This window comes from Diplotaxodon limnothrissa, linkage group LG6 (assembly GCF_057381915.1).
Source record: "Diplotaxodon limnothrissa isolate DT_005_m linkage group LG6, D_limnothrissa_male_GT1.1, whole genome shotgun sequence".
In the NCBI taxonomy this organism is placed as follows: domain Eukaryota; kingdom Metazoa; phylum Chordata; class Actinopteri; order Cichliformes; family Cichlidae; genus Diplotaxodon; species Diplotaxodon limnothrissa.
Genome location: NC_140601.1, coordinates 23815817 through 23842926, shown reverse-complemented (window position 1 = coordinate 23842926; position 27110 = coordinate 23815817). Strand labels below are relative to the sequence as shown.

The 27110-nt window shown below is 40.3% G+C and overlaps 1 protein-coding gene across 1 annotated transcript; it reads left to right on the top strand.

Moving 5' to 3' along the window:
* The first annotated feature begins 3951 nt into the window (after positions 1–3951).
* lcorl (ligand dependent nuclear receptor corepressor-like) lies at positions 3952–14396 on the top strand. Its single transcript, XM_085356582.1, has 7 exons — positions 3952–4119; positions 5417–5479; positions 11197–11285; positions 11425–11551; positions 12026–12247; positions 12369–12447; positions 13331–14396. Exons 1-7 carry the CDS (start codon positions 4029–4031, stop codon positions 14394–14396), a joined length of 1737 nt encoding a protein of 578 aa, XP_085212708.1. The 5' UTR covers positions 3952–4028.
* The last annotated feature ends 12714 nt before the right edge of the window (positions 14397–27110 follow it).

The following is a 27110-nucleotide window of genomic DNA, read 5'->3' as shown; positions in this document are numbered from 1 at the left end:
TTTGTTATACAACTGGTAATGTCTTCAACCAGATCACAGCATGAGAAATTACAGTTTTTAAACAGTTTGATTCAGCTCAGTATAGTTTTATTCATGTAACACTAAATTACAGCAGCAGATACCTCAAGGGATTTAACCCTATCTAACCCTATCGAAAGATTAAGACCCTACAATAAAACAGAGAAAACCCCAACAATCAGACAACACCCTATGACAAGCACTCGGTCATGGTGGGAATGAAAAACTCTTTTTTAGCAGGAACAAATCTCCAGCAGAACCAGGCTCAGGGAGGGCAGCCATCTGCCACAACCAGATAGGAGTGAGTGGAGGGAGACAAGACGAAAAATAGAGCTAGAAAGTAATAATAACTAATGATGCACTTTTATGTTGAGTTGCTTGATTTTTTTTTTTTTTTTATTTCATTGGCTTAAGCAATAGATCCAATCACACACAGACCACCTGGGCTTGAGTCCAGGCCCCCAACAGGACCTGTGCATCTTCTGTGCTCAATGAGGTGAACTTTAACAGTGCGCAACTCTACAGTCGCTGCTGCAGTTTCACTGCTGTTAAAGTGAAACTGTGAAAGTGTCAAGCTGCTGTTTGGCAGTGGTTAAATCCTTATATACGATCTCATTTTGTACAGATATGTGATATGTAACTCGGATAAAACAGGTGGTGTGTAGTTTCATTTTCTTCCTCTTTCAAGGGTAATATTTACTCCCTTGCAATAGCGCTGCATTATACAGTACAGCTGCATAACACTCAATGTTAGGTATATTTTAGCATTAACAATGTCTCCATTAAATGTGCTGTGAGTAAGTAACCACACAGCTTTGGTCTGCATTTTATGTCAAATCTGCACAAAAACTACTCTGTGGTGTGTCGCGCATCCTTCTTAGTCATGCCAAACACCAGATGCTGTGTGCAGAATTGTTCCGATATTTAAAAAAACAAAAAACATCACAGCGAATATATTTATGAAATCACAAGCTATTAATTCAATGATTTGAGTTTAATTTTAGGAGTTTAAATAGACTTTTAAAATAGTCGAGTATGCCACGTATTCCTTTTTTACTCTCACTAAATCAAAAATCACATATCTGACCTTTGACTGTGGCACATCAAATGTTTTAATGTCAGGGGTTTTCCTGCTCAGAGTGGGGCTGTTGTGAGCTGATTATTCTTATAAGCACAAATGGTCCACATGTAGTTCAGGCAAGGAGTCTGTGTTTGCTTACTTAACAGAATTGTGTGGTGCCTGATATCGGGCATGCTTTTAAGCTTGTGTCTGACTTGTCGTGTCTGAGTTTCACATTCTTTTAGGGAGTTTCTGTCTTCTTACATGTCAGGTATCGATTATTGTGTTTTGGTGTAGATTTTTGTGTGGTTTTATCTTCTGTCACTGCTGTGGTTTCAGTATTGTAGTAGTGCATTTCCATGTTGGGACATCACTGCCTCATGGTTTTGAGACTTCTTAATGGTCCTTTGTATTTATCACTGTGATTTTCTTGTCTGTGTATTTTATCTTGTTGTTTCTGGTTTTACTTGGATCTTTACAGCTGCTTGTGCCTTGAGTTTTACTTCTCCCTCGTGATTGTCTTGATTATGTACATTATGTCCCTTTCGGTTATCACTTCCTTGGTCAGCCCTCTCTCCCCCTCTTTGCTTTGTTGGTTTTCTGTTGTTCCTCGAATGCTCCTTGTGTATGTGTACTATATTCCTGTGCATGGGTTGTTTGTGTCATTGTTGAACCTTTGCATTCTTTCTCCTTTTGTTTTTTTTTACTTTAAATTAAGTTCACTTTTTGTTTTGTCACTCTATATCCTGAAGCCTTTACTATGACACAAGTTCAGCATATCCAGGGTATCGTTCTGGATTAATTTCTGGATTAATTTACCCTAACACTGGACGTCGGGATAAGCAGTCACGCAATCCCACACCGTGTTGGACAGGAAAGGGGTGACAGTGGCAGCATCGGCATACAGAGGTCTGAGGGATCTTCCAGAAAATGGTGACTCTATTTTCCAGAGAACTGATTGGTCAGTAGACAATCATCTGGTCTGCATTTTTAACTGATTTGCGAAACACAGTTTTAAATACATTTTTGTTTAGCTAAGTAAATGATAAAGTAAATGACACTTAAATAAGTGGTTTGAAATATTGTAATCACATTGTGATTGTCCCTTAGTGTTTTTTAATGCAAGAGAGACTCTCGATAAAGTTTCTATCTATAAATGCCTACATATGTTTGCCACTGTAAACAATTTGTTCAATTGAACAAACAATCATTTGCCTGGTTGAATGATATGTGACCTCTGTGACCTCTCATTCCTCTGCATACTACCACTCCACATTTTCTGGAGACTCGGGTAAAGAGAGGGGCTGACCTCTCAACTCACCACCTGGTGGTGAGTTGGATCAGATTGCAGAGGAGGATGCTGGACAGACCTGGTGCACCTAAATGTATAGTGAGGGTGTGCTGTGAACGAGTGGCAGAGGCCCCGGTCCACAGGATCTTCAACGCACACCTCATTCATACTTCCAATAGGTGGTGGTAATGCACCCGCCCAAATAAAGTTGAAGAGTAACTTATCAATACTCTTTTATGAGTTTATTATCGAGGTGCAATGCCAATGTTGCGTATGTAAGACGAGAGATGCCTTCTACTTTAGTTATTAATACTCTACCTTTTAATGATAAATCTCTTAAGAGTCACTGAGTAAATCTGTTTTTGAGTTTCTCTAGAATAGGATAGAAATTTTGAGTAATTCTTCTTTCCTGGTTTTTGGTTATTAGAATACCTAAATAGCGAACTTCTTGTTTTATTGGAATGTTACACAAAGCTGTTTTCGAACATTCTTTTATTGCCATAAGTTCACATTTAGGAATATTCAAGTACAGTCCAGAAGCTTTGGGAAACGTGGAGATTGTTTCAACAGCAATAGATATTTGATGTTCATCTTTTAGGAATAATGTGGTGTCATCTGCTAACTGTGTTATGAGTAAATCTTTGCCAATTAGCATATACCTTCTATATTGCTTGACTTCATATGACTAGACAACAGTTGGGCAATTAACAAAAAAAGGTATGGAGAAATGGGACAGCCTTGTCTTATCCCTCTTTCTATGTTAAATCTGGGTGAAGTACCATTTGTTAATTTAATACTGTTGTTACTGTTATTGTATAATCACTGAAGAGAAGTAAGTACCAAAACCATATTTATCTCGAGCTTGAAATATAAATTCATGCTCCACTGTATTGAAGGCCTTGTGGAATTCTAAAAATAATATGAATCCATTGCTATTTATTAGGTCAGAATAATCCAGAATATCTAAAACCAATCTGATATAGTTATGTGTCTTTTGGGCAGGAAGCCAGATTGTGTTTCATCAATAACCGAGTCAAGAACCATCTTAAGTCTACTAGCTAAAATTAGAGCAAATGCTTTATAATCGTTATTTAATAAGCTAGTTGGTCTCCAATTATCAATATTAATAGTTCCTTATTAGGCTTTGGAATCAACCTGGTCAAACCTTGATGCATTGTACTGGGAAGTTGTTGGTTTCCTATGCTTTCTGCAAAATACTCAAGAAGAAAGGGAACCAACTCTTCAGAAAATGTTGAGAAGGGTCTGGCTGCAGCCGCTCTGGAGCGCCATATTTTGTGACCTCCACAGTAGGCTGCATGGATACAGTGGAAACCTTGGATCGTAAAGGGTTGGGACAGAGTCTTTCATATATAAATTTGCCGTTAGTAATTTCATAATTCTATGAATCATCTAGTCTGCTTGCACTGATCATGTTGGTAATTTGTTTGCGTTACAACAACGGTCATTTTTAAATTTTGTTTTTTTAATCGTGCTCCAGGAAATGTTGGCAAAGAGAGGAAGTGAGGTAAGGTTCGCGCATGCGTGGTACGGATTGGGTTTCAGGTACGGATCGGGTAGCGGCGACAAATGCACCGCAGCGGTTACAATACACAGCGGCTGTAACGCAAACAGGGGAGAAAGAGGGGCAGAGGACGAAGAATGACGACGCTGCAGTGTAGATGCATGGCAGAAAAGAAGTTGTTTCGGCGGGAACTTGATTCTTGGCGTTACAAATTGATACACTGCGTCGGTATGGTTCATATGCAGTTTAGTATTTTGTAAAAAATAAAACATGTAGTGAATGGTTTTGTCCGGCAACAGAGGGATCGCTACCCGAGCTGTGTTGGTTCCTAGCTAACTAGCAGCTACTGATGTGGCTGCTTTTAGTGTTCAGTTAAGCCAAGACAGCTGCTTAGCTAGCTCCTTTTGTCTGCGCTTGCTAGCCCTTCGCCGGCGTTAGCGCTTTCTTGGGTCGTTTCATTTCTGTCTTAAATTGGATTGTAACCAATAAGATATAATGCATATGCCCAACCAAGATATGTAATTTTATCTATCGGTGTACCATAACACAATCAGTTATATTAGTAACATACAGTTATAATTGTTTATTGTTCGATGGCTATGCTATAGCAGTGCTTAGCTAAAAGCTGTTGTTATTTCGGGAGGATGTTGTTGTTACGTTAAGTAAGCTAATGTCAGTGCAATGCCAGGAAAGCATTCATTTCAGTGGTGTCCGGTAACGGTTTTTCTCGGGCTCTCTTCTAATTTGAACGTAGTTTTTAATGCTACAGCAGCTGGTGATGTTAGCATAAGGCTGGCGCACCTATTCGTAAGTCAGTTTCCTACTGTGTATAACGTCTAAACAAGGGGTGTCAAACTCGTTTTAGCTAATGAACCATATACGGTCCAGTCCGGTCTCAAGTCGGCCGGATTTATAAGACCACTGTCCATTTGGTCACAAAAAAACTCGATCTTTTTTTAAATTTTTTTTTTTTAAACAAAGCAAAAAACTGACATCACCCAAAATATAGAAGACTCCCGTAAAATTTTGTCAGACATCAAATTATTTTGGTCATTTTGCAAATATGATGATTGATGTAGTTTCAGCATTTCTCGATGTTCTTTGCATCGTCTGGTATTGTATGTATCACAGTTAAAAAGGCACAAAATAAACCTTTACATTTGTTTTTGTGATTTAAAGAAATTGCCTGTATCTACAGTTACATTTTAATTCCTGTGAAATAATGCTGTTAACACCACACCAGGAAATTTTAAATGGGAGTAATAACTTCACGGTAATATTCACACTGCATGTTTGACACCTCTGATCTAAACTGTTGTGACAATGGCATCCTACATGTAATCATGTATGTGTGTTTTTCAAGGTTTATAAAGAGTTCATTGTAAACATCTAAATTGTTCTGTCTTCCTGAAAATGACAACATAGTAAACAGTTTTGAGAGCAGATTTTTCTCAGATCTTGGAGCCCTAAACCATGCACTTGTTCGTATCAGCACTGATGGATTGCTCCCATTTTTGTCTTGCAGGGTTTGAAAGCATTCTGGAGGGAATTTATGGCCCGCTGCCGAGAGACCTCAATTTATTTCATGGTGGGTTGTTGGTTGTATATGCTCTTTACCATTGGCTTGTGACTATAAGAGGACTGTACATTTATTTTCAGCATAAGCGATGATATTGCCAAACAAACAAATCATTATTCTTGCCATGCCTTTTGTCTTCCCAACGCTGTCCCATATCTATTCTTATAATATCAGACCTCAAAATTGTGTCACCAATATTAAGGCTTTTAAACCAAAAAAGATTAGCATTTGTTGTGGGATTTACTTAGCTATTGATTGGTATTCATTACGTTATTTAAGTAGTTGAATCAGAAACTACGTATTCAGTATGATTCATACTTGTACTTCCCATTTGACTGTAATTTTAACCGTATATTGTTTTTAAGTAGGACTCAAAAATAGCAAAAACGATTCTTTTCCTGCTCATTTAAAAGCAGTCCACTTCCTCTTTAACTCATAATTTTACATATATATGCTCTATGCTACCTCGAGAGAAAGCACAGCAGATTGCATTATTAGATTATTTAACAACCATTGTTAACAAATTATGATACAGTTTCACTGATCCTAGAGGCAAGTCTAAATATTTTCTGGTATTCTAATTTCAATATTTTGTTAGACCTAAAGCTGTGGTAGGAGTAATCAGGGACTAGATTTTCAAAAGCCTAAAACTGAGCCCTGAGGAGATGGAGTCCATTTCTGTGTCAGATGACTGTACAGTATGCTGAAAAGTAGAGTCTCCAGAGCTCCCAAAACCATGTTGAGTAAACTGTAATGTATCAGCTGAAATTTAATCTTCTTTGCCTTTGCCATGTGTTTATGTGTGACCCATTTCTCACCTGCTAAAATTCTGCAGTCACATAACAACCTCAGCGTCACAAAAGCCCCCACGCCCTGGAAACTTCCGTCACTCTTTACGGTGTGCTCCAAGGCACCACCAGTATGTCAGCCTCACAAGAACAAAGGTCTTCACAAAATATTTGCAGTATATAAAGCAAGCAGTTACACCATAAAACATACCCATGGTGCCACTACCCTTTGTACTTATATCAGGAAGGAGCACAATATCGAACCTGGAAGTCAAATAAATCTAACCTAAAACACCAGAATTTGGTAGATCCCTGAAAAAACTAAAGAAAGTCTTACTTTCTGTCTCTCTGATGCCTTTATTAGCTTCGATCATGCCTTCACATCCCTCTAGCACTCTGTGGACACCAGCAGCCAAAACATACAGCTTGCTTGACACTGTCTGGGATCTCATTGAAGTCTGCAGTGTCATCTGGAGTTTGAGTTAGGCTACACTGGAACCTAGTCAGATGACATGATAGACTCCTGGCTGGGTGGATGATTTGTTCAGTGAGGCATTCATTTGAGACAAGATCAGGGTGGGAAAAAAATCTATCTTAAATGAATGATAAGACAGCGCAACACCACTGTGCAACATATTTTTTTACTGCCACCCTTAATAATTTATTTTCCACACTATAAGGCATACTTAAAATCCTTTAATTTTCTCAAAGATCCTCAGTGTGCCTTAATTATTAATTCCGGTTGTGCTTACTGACCTTGAACCAATTTTATGTGGTACACAGCGCTCAAAAATCTGACAAAAAATCTTTTAGTACAACTTTAGCTACGAAGTCGCACCGCTTGATGTATTGTCGGAGGATTACGGGTACCGTAGTCAAGGGCCTCGCGGAGTAATCTGGGTCCAAAGCTGCGTCTGCTTCAGGTCTCAAAGTCAAACGAACACTGCGGCATCACTGAGAGTTACAGACTGTCTAAATTCTTTCATCTTTAATAAAATGAGCAGCATTGCTGCTTTACCAGGTGTGACAATTAAGTTTAACATCCAGGTATCCATGAAAACAGAATTTCTTAAATTTAATGGAGTTAGAAGTTAGCAGGAAGTTAGCTCGCTAGTTTCCACCTAAACATGGTATACCACGTTTTGAGTGAGTGATTTGTGAAAAATATAAACATACAGCTCTGCTATCACTTCCAACATAAATGAAGACAGAAAAGTAAACAGCAGTGACTTTTGTAGGGTTACTGAAGTTGGACTAGCTGGTATATAATGCTGTGCTATGTGATCGCTAGCAACATAGCTATGTTAGCATAACATAAACAGTGAAGCTGGAGGATAAATGCTAATGCTTGTTTCGCTTAATGCGCTTTATGGTCCAAAAAAATACGGTACTAACAATATGAAATTAAAATATACTTAATTCATATAAATTGTGCCTTCAAAGTACCAAAATATCCTTTACACTTTAATTCATAGTATTTTAGGCATCGGTCTAAAATTATTCTGGAAAACTGATATTACATGTACCTTTAAGAAAATCATAGCAAGGCTTTCCATGATATGAAGTAAACTGCTGATGGGTGTAGGTACATCCAACCTCAGAAACATTTTAGCTCAAAAAGTCAAATGCAGTGGCAGCTGATGCCGCTTTTTAAATACAAGCGTGCAGCACACTATTGGCAACAGTAAAATTACTGGCAACTGTAGGCATTTACATTTAATGCAGCATCATATCTAAAGTCTGATTTTAATCACTTCTTCAATCAGTGATGTATTCATGTAATATACACTTGGATTAGAGCAAGATGGTTACTTAAAATGTATCTAAAACAATTTGGGGTAATGGGTCATATGCAGATAATATAAAATATATAATTTATAGGACATTTTATTCTGTTATACATTTACAGCTCAATGTATAAGGTTGGAAAATTATATTTTCAGTATTCTTTTTAATGCTATGTCATCTAATCAGACAAGAGGTGAGTTGTGCATATACCATGATGAGGCATCATGTGTCTGTCTGCCAGAGGTGGGTAGAGTATCCAAAAATTGTACTCAAGTAAGAGTAGCATTACTTTAAAATATTATTACTCAAGTAAAAGTGAAAAGTAGTCATCAAAAAAGTTACTCAAGTAAGAGTAAAAAAGTACTTGGTGAAAAGACTACTCAAGTAGTGAGTAACTGTTTGAAATGTCCGGTTTATTTTATAAATAAATGTTATCAGACAAACAAAAATAAATAAATATACAAATTTTAGTATTTTCAAAAGGAATATATGTAAAAACATCAACAAAATAAGGCACAATTCTGATTTCAGTTTTTCACAACATAAAGCTTTTTTCACCAATACCTACAGTAAATAATATAAATATATAAACAGTGCAAACAATTTCCAGTGACAAGATATGCTGTAAACTTTATATTCATTTTTGCTCCAAATGGCACAGCAGCCTCAGAGAAAACATTAGAACGAGGCATCTTCAACATATGTACATACAAGGCAGCTCAGTTTACCATAAGTTGTATGGGTGTGCATTTTCTGGATATTTAGCAAAAATGTGCCATTTCTTCACTCAGTGAAGTGATGGTTAAGCTTCAGCAGCAGTTTGCTCTCAAGGTTCTTTCTGTGAAGCTGTAACTATTAAGCAATGAACAGGAGTCCTGCATGACTGAGAAGTCCTTCACAAGCTCCAGATGCAGGAAGAGCTGTATTGATTTTGATTGACAGCTTCTTAATGTGAGGAAAGCCATGCAATAGATCCACACCTCCAGTGAATGGACATGAAAGGTACCTCTCCAGCTCCCCTGCTTCTGGCTTTCCTGCCCCCATGGATCCATCATCTTCGTCGGTTAGGCCGCTGTTTGTACTGGCATCATCCAGCTCTGTGTCTAGGTTATGTCTGATGAAGTTGAGACCTGTATGATGTATGGTTTTCAAAAGAATTAGCTCTGGTCATTATAGTGCTGTATACACTGCCAAGCTGCGGATGTTTGGCAAGAAAATTTGATCACACTGGAGATGTTTTTTTACCAACTCTTGTTGAAAAACAAAATCTTGTCATTCATATCCCGCACAAACACTTTGCAGTGAATTCCAGATTAAGTTTAAAATAAGAACGCGTGCAAGGCTAAGCAGTGCTAGCCATTAGATCCTCCTGTTTGGCTGTTACTCTGGGAAAGACGAGAAAGACAGTGATGGAAGCCGTGACTGGAGCTACGATGTAGCCTCTAATCTCTCCATGGCTGTCTTGAGAAGGCAAACACCTCAGTCTGGCTGCAAAAAGATAAAAACCCGCCCCTTCCAACCACAGGGGAGGGAGACGGATGAAGCTAGCTTTCAAAAGCTGGGCATACACTGTGCAAATTTTTTTGGCCCATTTTGAGCCGATTTTTCAGTCGCGCAACCGTTTTGGGGATCGGCCCGAGTTTCGCCTTAACCGTGTGTTGTGCATTGTGTAGTATACATGGGGTAACGAAAAGCAATTAAGATCTCACGACCAGCTCCCAATCATCAATCGTATGGTCGCAAGAACATCAAACCTGTTTGAAATCCTGTTGCCCCTCAACGCACCCTCTCAAACTGCGCATGCACAAACACAGAAATGAAAGTGAAAAGGCGGAGCAGCGTTTGATATGGACACGAGATGGAGGCACAACTTGTAGAACTGTGGCAAGCTCATCCGAGTACGTAAGCGTAGAGCTGCCACCCAGGCAAAAGAAAAATACAGCTATATCACGTTATAACCTGAAAAGTTTATTGTTCTAACAATATACTTTTCATGTTAGTGCAATATACCTTTCACGTTTGAACAATATAATATCACGTTATTACAGTATACATAATTATCATGTTCATACAATATAATTATCACGTTCGTGCAATATAATATATATATATATATATATATATATATATATATATATATATATATATATATATATATATATATATATATATATATATATATATATTTGTATTGCTTTTAAGCAAAACATTCTTTGTATATGAGGCCAAGGGTGTTCATCCTCTTCAGCTCTAGCGTAGACAGTTGGCTCTGCCATGTTTTCATGTGTTTCTTCTTTCCGTGTGTCCGCTACTTTGAAACGCTCGGGCCGCTCTGCCCGCCACAGTTTCAAACTGGTCATGTGACTGCATGGCCACATCTGATTGGTAAAAAATTTACTGGAAACTCCACTGGCGGCATGTTATCTAATGTGTTAAACTAAGTATTTTTTAAAAAGTAACGAGTCGAATTTTGCAAATGTAGTGGAGTAAAAGTACAGTTTCTTCTTCACAAATGTACTCAAGTAAAAGTAAAAAGTATTGTGCAAAAAAGGTACGGAGTAAATGTAACTCGTTACTACCCACCTCTGCTGTCCGCATTCACACGATTCACTACACCTTCTACAGTATTAGTTGGAATTAAATCAAACTGATTGTGGGCTTCACACAGTTTGTGTTCAGGGTCACATTTGTCATTTTACAGGCACTGATCTGCAATAGATGAGCTACTGCAACAAACGTTCTGGTTGAGAGTAGCTGTAAAAGCAGTTCTTGTTCAGTGTATTTTGTCGCCTTAAAAAAGGGGGGTGTTAAACAGTTATGTAGAGTTCATTGAGGCAGGAGTGACGGTCACTTTAACTGGTTATAAAAAAGACAAGCATGATAAACTGTTAATCAAAACCATTCTATTGAAATCAACATTAGCAGCTAATTGATTTTTAGATGCCACTTATGGAAAAACTCTAGTCATTCTTCCGTGTGTATTGTCTATATATGATAGCGTGGCTCATAATGAGATTAGTATTGTGTCAGCAGCATTTGAAGTGGCTGGTATAAGGAAACAGAATAGAAACCCCTGCTGCCTGTTGTCAGTTTTGGTTTGATCCATCAGCAGTACTGTAATACATGGTTATGCGATATTGTGTCTTTCAGACTGTGAACCGGAAGAGGTAGATGACTGGTCTCCAGAATCAAACTGCTCTCCGTGCTCTTTCTGCAACGTGCTCCTGGACAAATCTAGTGTAAGGACTTTAGTTTTGATAAGCCTCAGAGAGGTTGTCTTTCTTTTCTCTGCACCCTAGAGTAAAAAATAATTCTAAATAAGTAATCACCTTTCTGTCTCTGTATCTTCTTCTTTTTCCTCTTCATCATCCTCTCTAGGATCAAGCACCTGCAGCCACGTCGCCCCTCTCCTCCCCCTCTGATTACTCACCTTGTCAGGCCCCAACCATCTCTGAGAGCACCCAATCAGCACACAAGTTCCTCCAAGCTGTGTTCCACAAGAAAGGTGAGTCAGGTGGATTTGGACAACCTCGTTGTTATGTAGAACTGTTAATATACTAAGAGCTCCTATACTGAAAACAGCTGCCAAAGTTGACATAAATATTAATGTGGGGAATAACCAGAGAGGAGTATCTCACAGTTCCTGTCTACTGATGTACACAATGAACTGAATTACATTATTGACCTAATACACATTGCGGTTACTGTGGTGTAATTGGCATGTCAAATCTCTGCTATTCATGACCCACTAAGTGTTCCCAAAGATTTAGGATGCTTTTGAGACTTGTTTCTAGTGTGGTAACATCAGAAGACATTTTTTGTTACAGTGGATTTAATTTCAATATCTCATTAAAAACGCTGTTTAAACACTGTTTTCTAGATCAGTTTTTCAGATCAGTTTTCTAGTCCTTTAAATAATGCATGTTAAAATTGAAACCAGTGATTTTAATTGTATTTTTTTTCTTTCTCCTCCTGTTAGATGTGCACCTGAGCAGTGATTCCAACATACCTCAGATTGCTCAGGAGCTGATGAAGAAGATGATAACCACATTTGCTAAGGAGTATGCATCCAAGTGCCTGCTCCACACCAATACAAATGGTGTCACAAGGACCTCATCACCCTTGTCTGACGCGTCCGAAGCATCTGACGCCCCTCTGGACCTCACAGTGAACCGAACTCAGGAGGAGAACACGATCGAAGGTAGAGAACGCATTTAGTGCACGCATATAAAATTTAATGTTATGTCTGACTGTAACATGGGCATCCTCCTGAAGGAACCAAACAACTGGCACTCAGACTCTGACCACTTGTCTTGTAACAGATGGTGTGCTGGACCTCTCCAACCGGAACTCTGCCTGCTCAACAACTTCGTCATCATCAGAGAATCACAGGGGATCAGGGTAAGTTTTTGTAGTTCTCTGACTGCATTTTAATGTGTCTGGCCTATTGACTTATCCCTACTCTTAGTTAAATCTGGGTCTTCTTCACAAAAACAAGAATGCCGTTTACATAACTATGGCCCATATCCTATGACTAGAAAAATCACTTTGGTTTGCAGCAAATCCACATTTCAGAGTGTGGTACAACAACAGCTATATAGCATGCCAAAGATTAAGAGGTTAGCATGAGCACTGTGTTTATTACTGTCATGCTCACTGCTCAGCTAAATAGCACCTGTTCAGCCTGAAATACACACATTCCTGTTTTAGCAGTGCTTTGGTTCAAGTAATTGTAATAAATTGTGAGGAGCTAGCTTGTGTTTGGTGTTGTGGTTCTATGGGGTTTACTCTTTTATCTCTTGAGCGGTAACGTCACAGCAATGGCCGTATTATAACATTTGCCAGCAGCTCAGGATTGTATAATGAGGAGAGCATTTCAGTACTTCACAACCATTTTACGTCCGTTTTTACTAATACATTAATGATGAGTTTGATTATCCAATCTTCAAGCATGTAGGACTTTCACTGGATATCCCAAAACTACAGGGGTTTTATGTGAGCACCAAAGTAACCCCAGCCATTCACAGACTGTCCCACCTGGACGTGAAGAGGCTTTGCTGCTGTGTGTGAGAGACACACAGCAGCAGTGTGTGTGCGTGCGTGTGAGGGCCCACAAACAGACTGAGAACATACAGACATGAAACTAACAGTCGCAGTGATGTTACCAACACAAGGCATAAAGGAGTGGACCCCTCGCTCTGCACCCCCTTGTCCCCTATGCCACAAATCAAACCACCTCCATCACCTCCATCCTGACCCTGCTGTTTGGTCCTCACATCCCTAGGAGGCAGTGCAGGCAGAAGGAATACACTGAGAGGAGCTGGGAGCTGTCTGAGGGATTGCTGTCCAAGGCCTTGAAGGATATACGATCAGGAAGGCTGCAGGAGCAGCGGGCTGCGTTGCTTTATGGAATACCCCTTCAAACCCTGAGACAGGGTCTGGATGGCTGGGCTGAAGGGAGGCTGGGAGTGCTGCATCAGCTTAAAGCAGGAAGCAGAGATATCAGGGATGAAGTGACATCATGCAATGTGATGTCAACAATGCTGGGTGGCGAAGCACGCCTTGTTTTGCAGAAAGTGGCAGCATGGGCAGAGCGAGCAGAAATTGGAGGTGCTGTCGAGGAGCATGGGGACTTTAGTTTCCCTTCATCTGTTCTTGCCTTTTATCAGCCGGGTAGTTTACAGAAGACCCTCCCTCACTGTTTTCCCCAGCTCAGGGATGCTCTCCAGCCCCCTCCAAGCCCCACCCCCAGTCTGGAGCCACCCACACCCCTGCGTATTCCTCAGGTTCGTTGTGCGTCTGACCACAAAAGGTCAGTGTCAGCTGAGAATTGCAGCATAGCTGAAAACCTACATCAACGTACCTCATCAAGCGAAGGTACTGCCAGTTCATCAACAGCAGCTGCCAGACCTTCATCTCTCTTCAAACTCAGACCTCCACTCTTGGCACAAGGATGTCCAGGCAGTGCCAGCCAGTCACCTCATCGCCTGGGACCACGTGGATCCTCACTGGATGAGTCAGAAGATGGGGCAGGTTGCCGGGATAAAGACAAGCAACCTAGAAAGAAGCGTGGGAGGTACCGCCAGTATGACCACGAACTGATGGAGGAGGCCATCACCATGGTGATGGCTGGCCGCATGAGTGTGTCTAAAGCCCAGGGGGTTTATGGGGTGCCCCATAGCACACTAGAATACAAAGTGAAAGAGCGTACTGGAACACTGAAGAACCCACCTAAGAAGAAATCTGCCAACTTCTGTTTGTCCAGTTCTCACTCGTCTGGTTCTGGTAGCACGACCAGTTCCACTAACTCAGGGAGTCTTGCCTCAGCTGCTGACGCAAAGAGGTTCTAGACCACAAACGCCTCAAAAACACCTCAACACTTGAACACATCACCTCCTACAAGATAAATGTTTTCTGGAGACACTTGTTAAAACACAACACATGCCTTTACAAACTACACTGATATTAATATTCAGGTCTTTTAACTCTGTCTGTGATGTGATAGTCATACTTAAAGCTGTATTTCTCCTGCTTCGTTCTGAGTCCTTTGGTTAAAGCAGCCATAAACAGTACTGTTTTATTCAGGTAGAAGTCCTGCTCATCTTGATCTAGACGAATGATTTAGATCGTTTACTTTGTTTATGGATAGACCAACGTGGTAAATGAATTCGGATCAGAGCCTGAGGTACTGAACCTCTTAATTCACCATCTCCTTTCGTTTCACTGTACTATTGTCAGAATACTGTTTTTCTATTTTTTGTTTGTTTGTTTTTTTCCGTTTGGGACTGCTGTGGAGTTTCGTGGCTTGGTTATTAAGATACCAGTATGTGATTACATCTAATTAAATCATCGATAAGTTAATGTTCAACAAAATGTAACGTATTCATAGTTTAACATTAGATCACTTAGTAATTTTTACTACCACGATTGATCAACAGAATTAAAAACAAAGGCTTTTTTAAAACGAGAATCTGTTGGTGATATAGAATCAAATTATTTTACCTTCAGGGTAGTTGCACTGTGTTGTACATCCTTTTCTCAAGGAGGAAAAACAAACAATGATGGCTGCCCAAAAAGATTGCTCAAGACTCAAGTATGAGAAACACAGTTGCAGACCTTTTAAGGCTGAAAAATAAAGTGTGACTGTCATATTTGTTAGCTGTTAGGTTATTAGGTTATTCAGGTTTAATTCAATTCTTAAAGCTCCTTGGTAATGGAGCATTGATGATTGTGATTTGCAGCTTTCTATCTCTCTGGGTATGTATACCTAGGCTTTTCAAGTGACTTAGAGCCATTAAAACTATTTAAAAACTCATTTCTATTGTTAGAGACCTCTACAAACAGGGAGCTTGTACAGTATATATGCTGTGGTGGCTACATCTTGATTATGAGTTTTTGTACAAGAGATTAGCTTAAAAAAGCCATTTTGTGTCCACATATTTCCTTTCATTCTGTACAAGCTAATCTAAACACTGTATTGAGTGTAGTTGGAATGCAAACGTGCAGCATGTTTTAAATGTGCACTGATAAGCTTGGGAACTGTATATTATTGTGTATTTGTACCGTTTGTGAAAGATGTTCTTTTATTATCACAGATATTTACTAATTCTGCTACTGTAGCTGTATTACTGCAAACCTCATACCATGACCACTGCTTAACTTTTACGGGACTGTTTTCCTGGCACATGGATGCGTAGCTACAAGAAAAATTCATTTCAGTTAACGTTTTAACAGTAATACCGTTAAGCCTAATATTAATATTTGTTTTATGGGTAGTCTTAATGTTATAGATGGTCGACTGTGTCAGCTACTGGAGGTTTCGGTAGTTTAGGTTTTTAGTGAAATGTTTAAACGGCGACCACGCGGCTATTCAGTGTCAGGCTTTTAAGGCTTCTTTGTCTGCGTCTGTAAAAATGCTAAAAGTTTCGTCTACACTCATGTCTGCCTCTAGAATGGGCTTTTTTCCATTAACAGTGCTACTACCAAAGCAGCATTTCAGGGTTACCCACACAAAGCTGCTTTACTTTGGATTTGCTGCAATGTCAGCCTGCCCCCCCCCCCTCCCCCCCCCTCTCTCACCGTCTTTAACCTGTTGCCATATATACCTCTGAACATTCTCTGCCTATAGCCCAGTGTTAGGTTTCAAATCAAGCTTAAAATCTGTATGAGTTCTTTATCTCTCAAGAAACAGCGAAATGTAAATTCACTGCTATCAACAACACTTAAACTTTAAAAAAAAAAACTAGCCATGTGGCGTGTAAAATCTTTTTTTTTTTCTTTTTTTTCCCTTTAAGGTTGAAATTCTGTCTTGCGGCATTTACAGATTTTTATTTTTTATTTATTTTTTGTTATTAATGTCGGTTTTTAAAAGTTCTTCAGTCACAAAATTGTGGCATTTCAACCTTTGTAATTCCTCCAGCTGTGCAAATGTTGTCTCCACTTCTGAATGTCTGTTCTTATTGCGGTACATGGTGCCGGTCTCTATGACGACAGCTCAGCACAGCATGTCTCTATTTTGGGAGTTATCTACTATTTATATCAAAATGACTCCGAACACGCCCTGAGAAATTGAAAAAGGACATCATTATATTTGTTTAATTGCAGCTAATTCTGGGAACACACTTGGGCTTTGAGATTAGGGCTTTTTAATTTTTGATTGAACTGCTGGCAAATCTTTGAGGCAACGTAATTCTGCTATTTATGCATAAATCAATTATTGCACTATGATTTATAAAACAAAATTGTTTTTTTCTAGAAACTTGTTTTGTGTTGTTATGGCATATTTATTTATTGATTGCGCTTCAGAACTGTGATTTATTTTTTTATTTTTTTAAATATTGTGGTAGTTCTTGATTTGTAACGGGGCACTTTGATGCATTGTGAAATGTGTATTGCTACAATTGCATGAATGCTTTTAAATGTTAGCTCATATAATTTATTTAGTCCAGAAATTATACTGCTGACTATTGTGATTGTTTAGTGATTTTGTTACTATTAAATTATTTTAATGATTTTAAAGAATAATTTGTCATAACAAACTCAACAATATAGCCTCTGTAACACCTAAAGTACTTGGAAAGTTTCCACCGCAGAAACTAGGCGGAGATGGGCAGGTGGTTTTGCAACATATACACCTTTGTATATGTTCCAGTTGTAGGACTAATTTGTGAGGGTAGATATTCCTGCCCAGAAAAGCTTCAAGTGGGGCTCAATGCTGTTAGGTTAAATGTTGAATAAGCACTATTTTTGAAAATTAGCAACCTGTCAAACAAGACAAAGAACATGAAATTGCTGTAAACTGCTCATGTATGAAACAGCAATGGCTGTTCGAGACCCACCACCACCGCTTTTAAATTAAACACAACAATACAGCAAACTGCCCAGTAGTTGGAAGAAATTATTTAACAAGTCGGTCAGAAAAGTTTAGCTTGAACCCCACCACCAAAGTTGCTGTTCTACCTCCTGAGCAAGGACTCTCTTGGAGGTACACCCCAGAATTGTAATTGTACCCTGGTTCCTTCAGTGAAAAGTTCCTGCAGTGGAAACTTGACTCAACACTACAGAATGTAACACTTAAACCTGGCCTCTTGAAACCTGACATGGTTTGGCCGCAAACAGTACTTAAATTGCTGGAGAGAAAAAGTAAAAACTTGAAAATAGGTTGATATTAAATCAGTTACTTGATTCTATAATTAAATATCTTACTTCTTGGACCTGCTGGCTGTTATGAAAATTAGAGGGCTTTTTGAACTGTTGGTTTGTTGATGAAAGTGCTGTTGGTTTAAAAAAAAAAAAAAAGTTAAGTTGAGCGTTTCTTCAATCATTCCTTCTGCTGTTAGCAGAATGTTATCATTTGCCTTCAGCAACTAATCAATAAAACAGTTCTTTAATCAATCGCCTGTTGTTATTTTTTTTCTAGAATAATGGTTTGCTTTACAGTTATCAGAGAGTTGTACTGCAGATCAAAGGTTTTACAACTTTTTACAAGGGCTAGAATCCAGTAAATGGTAAAATGGTAAATGGCCTGTATTTGTATAGCACTTTTCTAGTTCCTAAGGACCCCAAAGCGCTTTACACAACCTGTCATCCACCCATTCACACACACATTCACACAATGTAGAGCAATGCATCATGTCACTTCCTTCTGCAATACATCAACATTATAGTGGCACTCCAAAAATGAAAGTGCATTTGGGGGAAAAACTACACGGCAAACGCTGCTAAATAGGCTGCATTTACAATATCGTTTTCCTGGTGTAATAAACCACAAAAACATCTTGCACTACAAGCTACATTCCACTTTTTTTTTCCAAATGTTATTATTTAAGCTGAAAGTTTTGTACCATTCAGAGTTCATTTTATTTCATTATTGATGGCTAGCAAGTCTACTGCCAAAAAAATTTACTGTGTAACTTTTTTTCTTCTTAAGCTTATTTCAAACATTGATTTCTGTAAGGATACATTACCATCATTTCATCACAATATGTTGCCTACATCTTAAGCTGCATATCACATTTTTACATTAACTCTAATAATGCGGGTGCAGTCTTGCAACCAGCACGAACTCCAGTCTCATCTATAAAATATGTGGAAGTCAGAAATGACAAACTTTCAGGCAGTGCTGTTATGGAACAAATGCAACTTAAATGTGCTTGCTGCTGAAATTTTTAGTCTTCATTATTTTGTGTGCATGCTCTTTTTTTTTTTTTTCTCATTTGAAACTTTGTGAGTAAAACATTCTAACTCCAGTTTTTACCTTTTACCTCTAGCTCCTCGGTGCCATCTTTCACAGAAGACAAGGCAGGTCAGCAACAGCGAGGGACTAAGTTTGGTCAATGTTCCACATTGGATGATGTTCTGAGTTCTCTCTGCCCAGCTCACCAATCCTTAATCTACCAAATCCTCAAGTATGCTTGCCATGAAAAAGAGATGCTCAGGAACGAAAGGGACACTGTTTTATGTTCCAAGAAGCTGCATTGCACTTCGTGTCAGAGTCTTGTTGCAGCCTCTCCTGCATCGTTCCATTCGCCTTGCACACCCTCTTCTAATTTATGCTTGTCCTCTTCCATATGTTGTGAGAAACGCAGCTTCCAAATCAAGAAAACAACAGATGGAGAGGTAGGAGATGGAGACCCTCCTTGTCCTGTTCTGAAGAGAGAGCAGAGTCCCTCTCCTCCCCCTCTTTCCCCAATCCCATCAGATTTCGGTAAGAAATGTGATGAAAACCCACCCTCTCTGCTTCACCAAGAGGAGGATGTTAATCTCATGGTACAGAGTTTTGTAACTGCAAGCTACGAAGCCTCAGATGTCAATGCAACTACAGAAGATGCTGAAAGTAAGATCGCTGAAAGAAGTCAGGCTGATAAGAATCCAAGTGGGACTTCACTGCAGGATGTCATGGATCGTTTTAGTGAGAAACTGGAGACAATAACACCTCTAGACAAGGACCCTACTCTGGTTTCTACGGCTATCTATGTTTCTGAAAAGGAGCAGCCGTTATCTCCCTCAACCAGCTACAACCTGCCTTTTCGTGCTGATGCCCATGTCACTGAGATCATCACCACAGTGCTTCGCACAAGCAGTCCCAGTGATTACAGCTTGAGTGAGCTGTTTAGTCGCCAAGACAAAGAATCCAAGTCACCCGTTACTAGATCCCGTCATCGCCAGAATGTTGAAAAACCTAAATGCACCCCTGAGATACAGAACAACAATGACCAACAAAGTTCAAGTGTACAAAAACAGGTGAATACAGTGGCTACAAGCTCAGCTAAACAGTGTGTTTTGTCCTGCAAAGAAGGTGGTGAGGGTTGCAGTTCTACAAATGACAAAAGCCACAAGGGATCCCCATCAAGTGAAACCACTGAGGCTGAAAGATCAGGTAAAAGGAAAGCTTGTGCTATTAAAGGGAGAGTGTGTCATCTGCTTAACATTTCTGAGGGTGCAAGAAGATCAAGGAGAAATATAGTCCCTCCACCGCGGTTCTCCTCCTATGTCACAGAGCCCAGACGTATGTTCTTTGTTGCGTGTTTCTCTGAACCTATCTTCAATCAGAAAGCACAAAAGGACAAGGCTTCATCTAGCACCAATCATATGTCATCAAAAGATCCAGATGCTAAGGATGCCAACGTAGAATCCAGAAATGACGTTTCTTTGTCCTCATGTGTGAACACAGGGAAGCTTGCCTTTCAGTCAGCAGAAAAAGGACATGAACTATCTCACATGGAAGTGAAAAGTCAAAGCCAGGTCACTCCACAGATTGTGACTGCGAAAGACCAAAGTCCTAAAAAACATCGCTCAGGCAAAGAGAACAATAGTAGTGACAGTGTTGTCCCTCTCTTAGGACGGTTACGATCAGCATCATCAAAAAGAGTACAGGACTCATCAAATATGGATGTCCCTATAAATTCTGATACTTGTCTTGAGAGTCTTAAAAATTCCCAAGTCCAGTACACTAGTCCAATTAAACTTATGTTTGTATCACCAGTAAAGGATAAAGAGGGAGTTAAATACAGTCTCAAATCAGCAGGCTCTGGTTCTGGCTCACAAACAGAACATTTTGATCCCTGTGAAGAGTCTTCATGGTCAGGGACACTTCAGAAGCACACAATCCAGAGCAAAAAGCCTGCAATATCACAAGTAAAATCAGTTGTCTCACCACTAAAATCTTCTGCCTCATGCATACGGTCTTCTTGTTCCCCAACCAAGTCATCTTCTTCACCAGCCAAGTCTGGTTCCTCAACACGCAGGTCTGCTTCTTCACCTGCCAAATCTGGTTCCTCAACACCCAAGTCTCCTTCATCACCAGCCAAGTCTGTTTCCTCAACACGCAGGTCTGGTTCTTCAACACCCAAGTGTGATTTGTCACCTGCCAAATCTGGTTCCTCAACACCCAAGTCTCTTTATTCACCATACAAGTCTGATTCTTCAGTATCGAAGTCCTCTTCCTCACCAAGCAAATCTGCTTCCTTAACACGCAGGTCTGCTAATTCACCATCCAAGTCTGGTTCTTCAACACCCAAGTGTGCTTTGTCACCCGCCAAATCTGGTTCCTCAACACCCAAGTACGGTTCTTCACCACGCAAGTCTCCTTCTTTGCCCAGGTCCCCTTCCTCATCACCTAAAGATGCTTCCAGAGGATCAGGTGAAGGTACTCCAACTAAGCGCGTAGCTGGAGCTGACAGCCAGGGATTATCAGGTAACTCGACTTCTTTTCATGAAACCACTCCACCAAAAAGGCGTCCTGGGCGTCCGAAGAAACTGGGACCACAGCTGGAGCAAAAAGCAAAAAGGCCAATTGGCCGACCCCGTAAGCAGAAGACTTTAGATTCCGAACCTAAAAATGTTAAAATGGTAAATGGTAAATGTCAGTTGGCACCTAATATTGAGGAGAATACAACTAAAAACCTCAAGATAACAGTCGTATATGGCCGTTCGAGGAGAAACAAACGATTGGTGTCAGAGGGCTTTGACCAGCTGCAAACAGAATTTCATGACGCTTGGCGAGCCGTAAATCTATTGCACAACTCTAAGACCAGCTCAGGTAGTATTAAAACAACCTCAGAGGAGTTGGATTTTGTCAGACCAGCGAAAAGGCCTGCTCCTCAATCTGGCAGTAACATCAAATGTCAAAAGCATGATGATTCTGTTCGCTCAAGGAAACCAGGTAGACCTGCAAAGGTTAAAATCTCTGGAATCTCAGTCACAGTGACCACAGTGTCACCTCGTCAACGTAAAATTCAAATCAATAAAGAGAATAGGCAGTCTCCTGAAATGCTGGCTCCTAGGAAAGTACTTCTACAAGACTTCATGTCTGCCAAAGAGCCCAGGACAATCAGTCATCAGTTAATGAGCAAAAGGGGTCAAAAAGAAGAAGGGAAAGAAACAGAGGATGGTAGTAAAGATGAACTCCCCAATCAGCCTGTAGTACGACACTCCAAGAGAGTGAGAAAGCCATCAATACACTTTTTGCATGCTGTTGCCACCTCTACATCATACAGCCGCAGCAATGCGCTGGTACGACGCTCTAAACAACTTCTTTTAAACAAGGCAAACAGTGAAAGGAGACAGGATGAGCAGCAAAGTAGTTTCGAAACTTCAGGTGAGAAGAGAAAGTCATGTGGACCACAGAAGAAGGGCGTTTCTCTAGACGTAAGCAGATTGGCAGGGGTATCTGTTGATTCGATCTTTAGGTCTAAAGAGACATTAAGGTGGTGGGCAGCATCAGCTGAGGAAAAGACAATGAACCAGGAGCTCGCCAGACGAATAAGAGTCATCTCTGACACTTGGGTCTCAGACGCTGTGGACAACCAAGAAAAAGAATTGGCCCTCGATTCTAAACTAGGCACTAAAGACAGCAGTTTATTTGCCAAGAATTCAAATCATTCCTCTGTGGTCCGAACACTGTTTGACTGTTCGCCCAACAAACCAAGGTCCTGTAGCATGCAGCAGATCTGCTCCTGGTTTATGGAGACCACCGAGACACAATCTCTGGCCATTGTCAAGAAGGCAAGCTCCCGTAATCGTTACGAACTTATGCACTTCCCTCGTTCTGCTAATGCAAAAAGTGTTTGCCACAGTCCTCAGGCAGAGCGACTCCGCAAACACATCAAGAAGTTTGCCAAAATGGTGCCAAAAAGCCCTTTACAGCATCAGAAGGCTCAGAGATGGCTGAGGAAGAGAAACAAAGCAGCTGTGTCAACACACAGACGACAACTTTTTACTTTAAGCATTGCAAGCAAGCGCACTTGCCAAGTCCAGCCGTTGAGAGGCAAAGCATTTAGTATATATCAAGCCACTCTGGTTAGAGCAAGGACACGTTTTCTAACCCGGAAAGAAAGGGATAGGTGGCAAAATGGGGCTAGGGACAGGAGAAACATAAAAGCAGTATCATGTTGTAGAAATGAACGTATAGTAACTGGACTACAATCTAAACGTAAAGCATTATACACATCCACAAACGATCGGCACTCTGTTGGTTTGGAAAACGGTTCTGCCGCCTCTTCGGTTAGCCAAACTCGGGAACTCGTGGATGTACACAAAGAGCAGAACCTTTGCTCCAAAGCCTGGGGTCCTGAAACGCTGAAAGAATGCCGGGTGTTTCTAAGGAAGATCAACTCTCCTGATAGCGAATCGGCTGAGGAAGAGTGGGACTCTTGTACTGTGACACTGGAAGGGTCACCTTCTGCATACCTCTTTGCAGAACAGAACAGGCAACTGGTAAGATTCGTTAAAGCTGTGAAAACTGAAAGAAAAAGGAGCATTAATAGGAGGACTGCCTCGAAAGAGTTGGCAGATTCTGCATCAAAATCAGTCCAGGAGCAGGAAGCAAAGCCAGCAGGGAGGCAGAAAAGAAAATTCAAGAGTCCCAGGGTTGCGTCTACTGAACCACCACAACCACCACCAGCGAAAATCTTGAGACAATCGCGAATGAGGGGCCTGACTGGGCCGAGATGGCGTGACTTTGTCCTTGGTAACTACTTTTCTTTCTTTTCTTTGAATTGAAGGCATTGACTTTGCCCATGCAAAAGTTACCCAATAAACGTTTGTTCTTTTATCTTTTCCTGACAGAAAGCTAACTGAAGCATGAGGCCTCCTCTTCCTGGGAAAGGGACTGTGGTTTAACGTGGTGCCTTTGGACTTTGTGCTGACCACATAGACTGGCCATCTCAGTATGGTTCAGTCTTACAATCAGCAGCTATGTAGCAGTCTAACTTAAAAGCTTGATGTTGCACTATTTTTATCCATGGATATGTATGTACATTTTGTCATCTTGCCTTTGTCTTTCTGAAGGTGTATAGTAGATCAATATAATAGTTACTTCAGAGTTTTAATGGAAAGAGTGCTTATACCGTGAACCCTGTCAGAGTGGTCATAGAGGAATGAAAGCTCGACTGCCATCTCCCTAAAAATGTACCTTTACTGATACTAAGACCAACACTTCTTCTCGGAAATGAGCCCTTACTGTATATCTTAACCTGACATTTATCATAATTTTTACTACTTTAAGCCACAATGCCAGCTCTAAAACCCCCACTTATTTTATTTATAGTGACTCGTACTTTGGCACTGTTTTGAATGTTTAATTTGTAATTTAATATTTGCTTTTGTATTTTAGGTTTGCTTAAAGTATATTGGAATTTGATTTGAAACTTTCTCTTAATCCGAGCCTTTTGTTTTCTCTACTGCTGTCGCAAACAAGTAGCCAAAACAGGCTTTTAATGAAGGAATCTTTCAGTTCACTTAACACCCAATCTTAACTCCAGTAGCTATCTGTGAAAAGGCCACAGCTGTAAGAGTGTGTCTTGAAATGCACTAATTGGCCTGTACTAAAACCAAATATTTGATGTCATGAGTTCTTTTTCAAGAGCATTTTCAGTTGTCAATTCCCCACAAAATGCAGAGGTGTCTGTGAAGTGACAGAAATGGCATTATGCAGTTGTAGAACATAGCTTCTGGTTAATTTCATGGTTTGTGGGATCTTTCTTGTTTTTATTCAGTTATCTTTCTAAGAACGTATTATTTTCACCCAAAGCATATACTGTATGTTGCTGTCAGATCGACTTTTTGCACTATTGAGCCCCTTTCAGACGTGATATATGCACCGCTGGCTTTTCGTTAAAGTGCTGACATCCTGTCAGTCAGACGTAGGGTGCTTTTACATTGTTTCTCACAATTTACTCGTATTTAATCTGTGATTTTTTTTATTTTTTTTATTTTTTTTTTTATTTATTTTTTTTTTTTGCGCTTGTTGTTCACAAATATTTAGCCAGTGACCTCCCAACTTTGAATGACTAGAATTTTTACGTTTTATTCAGTATGATGTGAAACCGACGACTGGGACCACAAAATCATCTGAAAAACTGAGCTGTGAAGAGGGTGTGGGCGTTTGTCTCATAGATTTAGGCACGATCCTAGAGACAGGTTGGCAACCACCAGTTACTGGGGAAAAATGAGTTTTCCCTGACCAGCTGTTTAACTATTAATTTCTGCTGTTGTCACTATGAACAGGGTATTTTTCTTAAGCGTGTGCGTTGCACGTATAAGTAGCTGCAGACACCACTGACGAGTAGCATTTCCTGTTACTTTCTGCACATGTTGTTTGTAAACTGCAGCATCTCAGCGGGCAAGTCTATGCCATCACTGCAAATTGGCAGGCATGCAGATGTCTTGCACACCATCTGCTGATGCAATTTACATCACTCAGACTTGCCTACGTGGGAAGTGGAACGCACCCATTACTGCATGTATCCTGCTGAGAGAGCTGTACCCTGCCTCTCCTGCACAGGCTCAGAGAGATGTTTGCTGTTGTTTCGAAACAGAGTTGGCGAGATAAAATCTCATTGTGTACCTGGTATTTCTGTTCAGGTCTTTCACTTGAGAGCTCAACAACTCGCAGGTCCACGCGATACGGTCGCTGTCCTAATCTCGCAAGTTCCTTTTAAGTTGCAATGCGACGCATGCAGTGTAGAAGTTGATACACTAATGTTGCAAGTTCAACATTAGTAAAAGCTTTGCCGTCGTGGCTTTCACAGAAGAGTGACCGGGGTCTTCCTTCGCACATGAAACCTACGTGTTTTCATGCTGTCAGATCAAAGGCGAAGAGTGCACGTCTGAAAGGGGCTCTATATTTGAGATTAATCCCACTACGCAGATTCCTCCTCCCATATTTTGCACATCCCATCTCCCACTACCACTCCCCCCCCCCTTACTGTAAAACTAGAATCTGTTTGGTGCAATACAAATCCAGATGATTTATCAGTATGTAGTAATTATTTTATTGCTGACAGACGAATGGATGTACATGAGTACCAGTGGCCTGGGATGTTACTTCAGTTGTTTCCATAGCCATGTAATGTGATCTTAAAGGATTCTGCTATACAAACTATGTTTGCCCACCTGCGTTGGTCTCATCAGAGAAACAAAAATATAAGAATTTTTTTTTTTTTTCCTCTTACACGTAATAGCATTATTTACTTTTTAAATGTTGAGTTGTCACTGTTTCCCTGGATTTTCTGTTATTTTCTTAAGTTGCAGCAAGGGACGCCGACCTCCACAGGAGCTCAGCTAGGACTAGGCCTGAGAGTTGATGGGGTAACACTAATCTTGGATCAATGTCATTGTTTTTCTGCCATCTGTCCAGAGACCGGCAGATCCAAGGTGTCCAGCTGTAGGTCAAAAACTTCACCCTTTAGGGTGTGTTGTGCCCGACTACCGTTGTATGCATGTCACTATGGTTGCCGTTTCAACATAAAGGAGGTGGGCAAGTCTCTGTCATTTGATAAATAACCATCAGCCCTTTGTTTGTTGAAGAACCTGGTGCTATACATCTGTTGTATATTTTCTTTATCATGTGTTTTTATACTGTCCAATACAGATGCAACAAACAGGTGTCTGTGACTGAACCAATAAAGAGTCTTTTGAGATAACCAGAGAGAGGTGTGAGTTATTCATTCATTTGTTGTTGTGGAGCCACTAGAACATGGGAACAAGTAAAAGTGAAATATAAGAATATTCTACAGAATGGTAATATTTATCACTTATATTGCTTTTAGTCTCTTGAAAAGAGACCCTGAAATAATCTGTTTGTTTATAACAGCAACCAAGAAAAGGGCAGAGCAAAAAAAGACAGGTGGTGGTCCTGCACCCCCTCGTCAACAAGTTGGTTAAGTAAATAATACCCTCACGGGAAGATCGATATCTCTCAATGAGCACACTGTCGCGCTGAGCTAAAGGATCCTGTCTATCCCGCAATATACGCTGAATTCTGAGGACTCTCCTTATCAATCTTGCACCTTCCGCAATGGGTGGCTCGCGTATACGGACAGGACATGGCTGCGACAGGCTTCCCAAATCCACCATAATATTTATTTTTGGTAAAACAGTGGTAAAATATCGCTGTTGCTTTCGTATACATGAAGCGGACATACCTGAGTGGCCGCGATCTAATCCTGTTTACATAAAGTAAGCCTGCTCCCGAGCAGGTTTACGCTTACGGATCTGTTGCTATGACAGCAAGTCCCGGATGAGCTTCGGGGAACCGAACGATCCAAGATCACGCGAAATCG

Bases quoted from the DNA above. Each gene is read 5' to 3' on its own strand.
- lcorl (XM_085356582.1), top strand. From the start codon at position 4,029: ATGACGACGCTGCAGTGTAGATGCATGGCAGAAAAGAAGTTGTTTCGG. The intron at 4,120-5,416 runs GTATGGTTCATA...TTTGTCTTGCAG, and splicing joins CAAATTGATACACTGCGTCG to GGTTTGAAAGCATTCTGGAG. The intron at 11,286-11,424 runs GTAAGGACTTTA...CATCCTCTCTAG, and splicing joins TGCTCCTGGACAAATCTAGT to GATCAAGCACCTGCAGCCAC.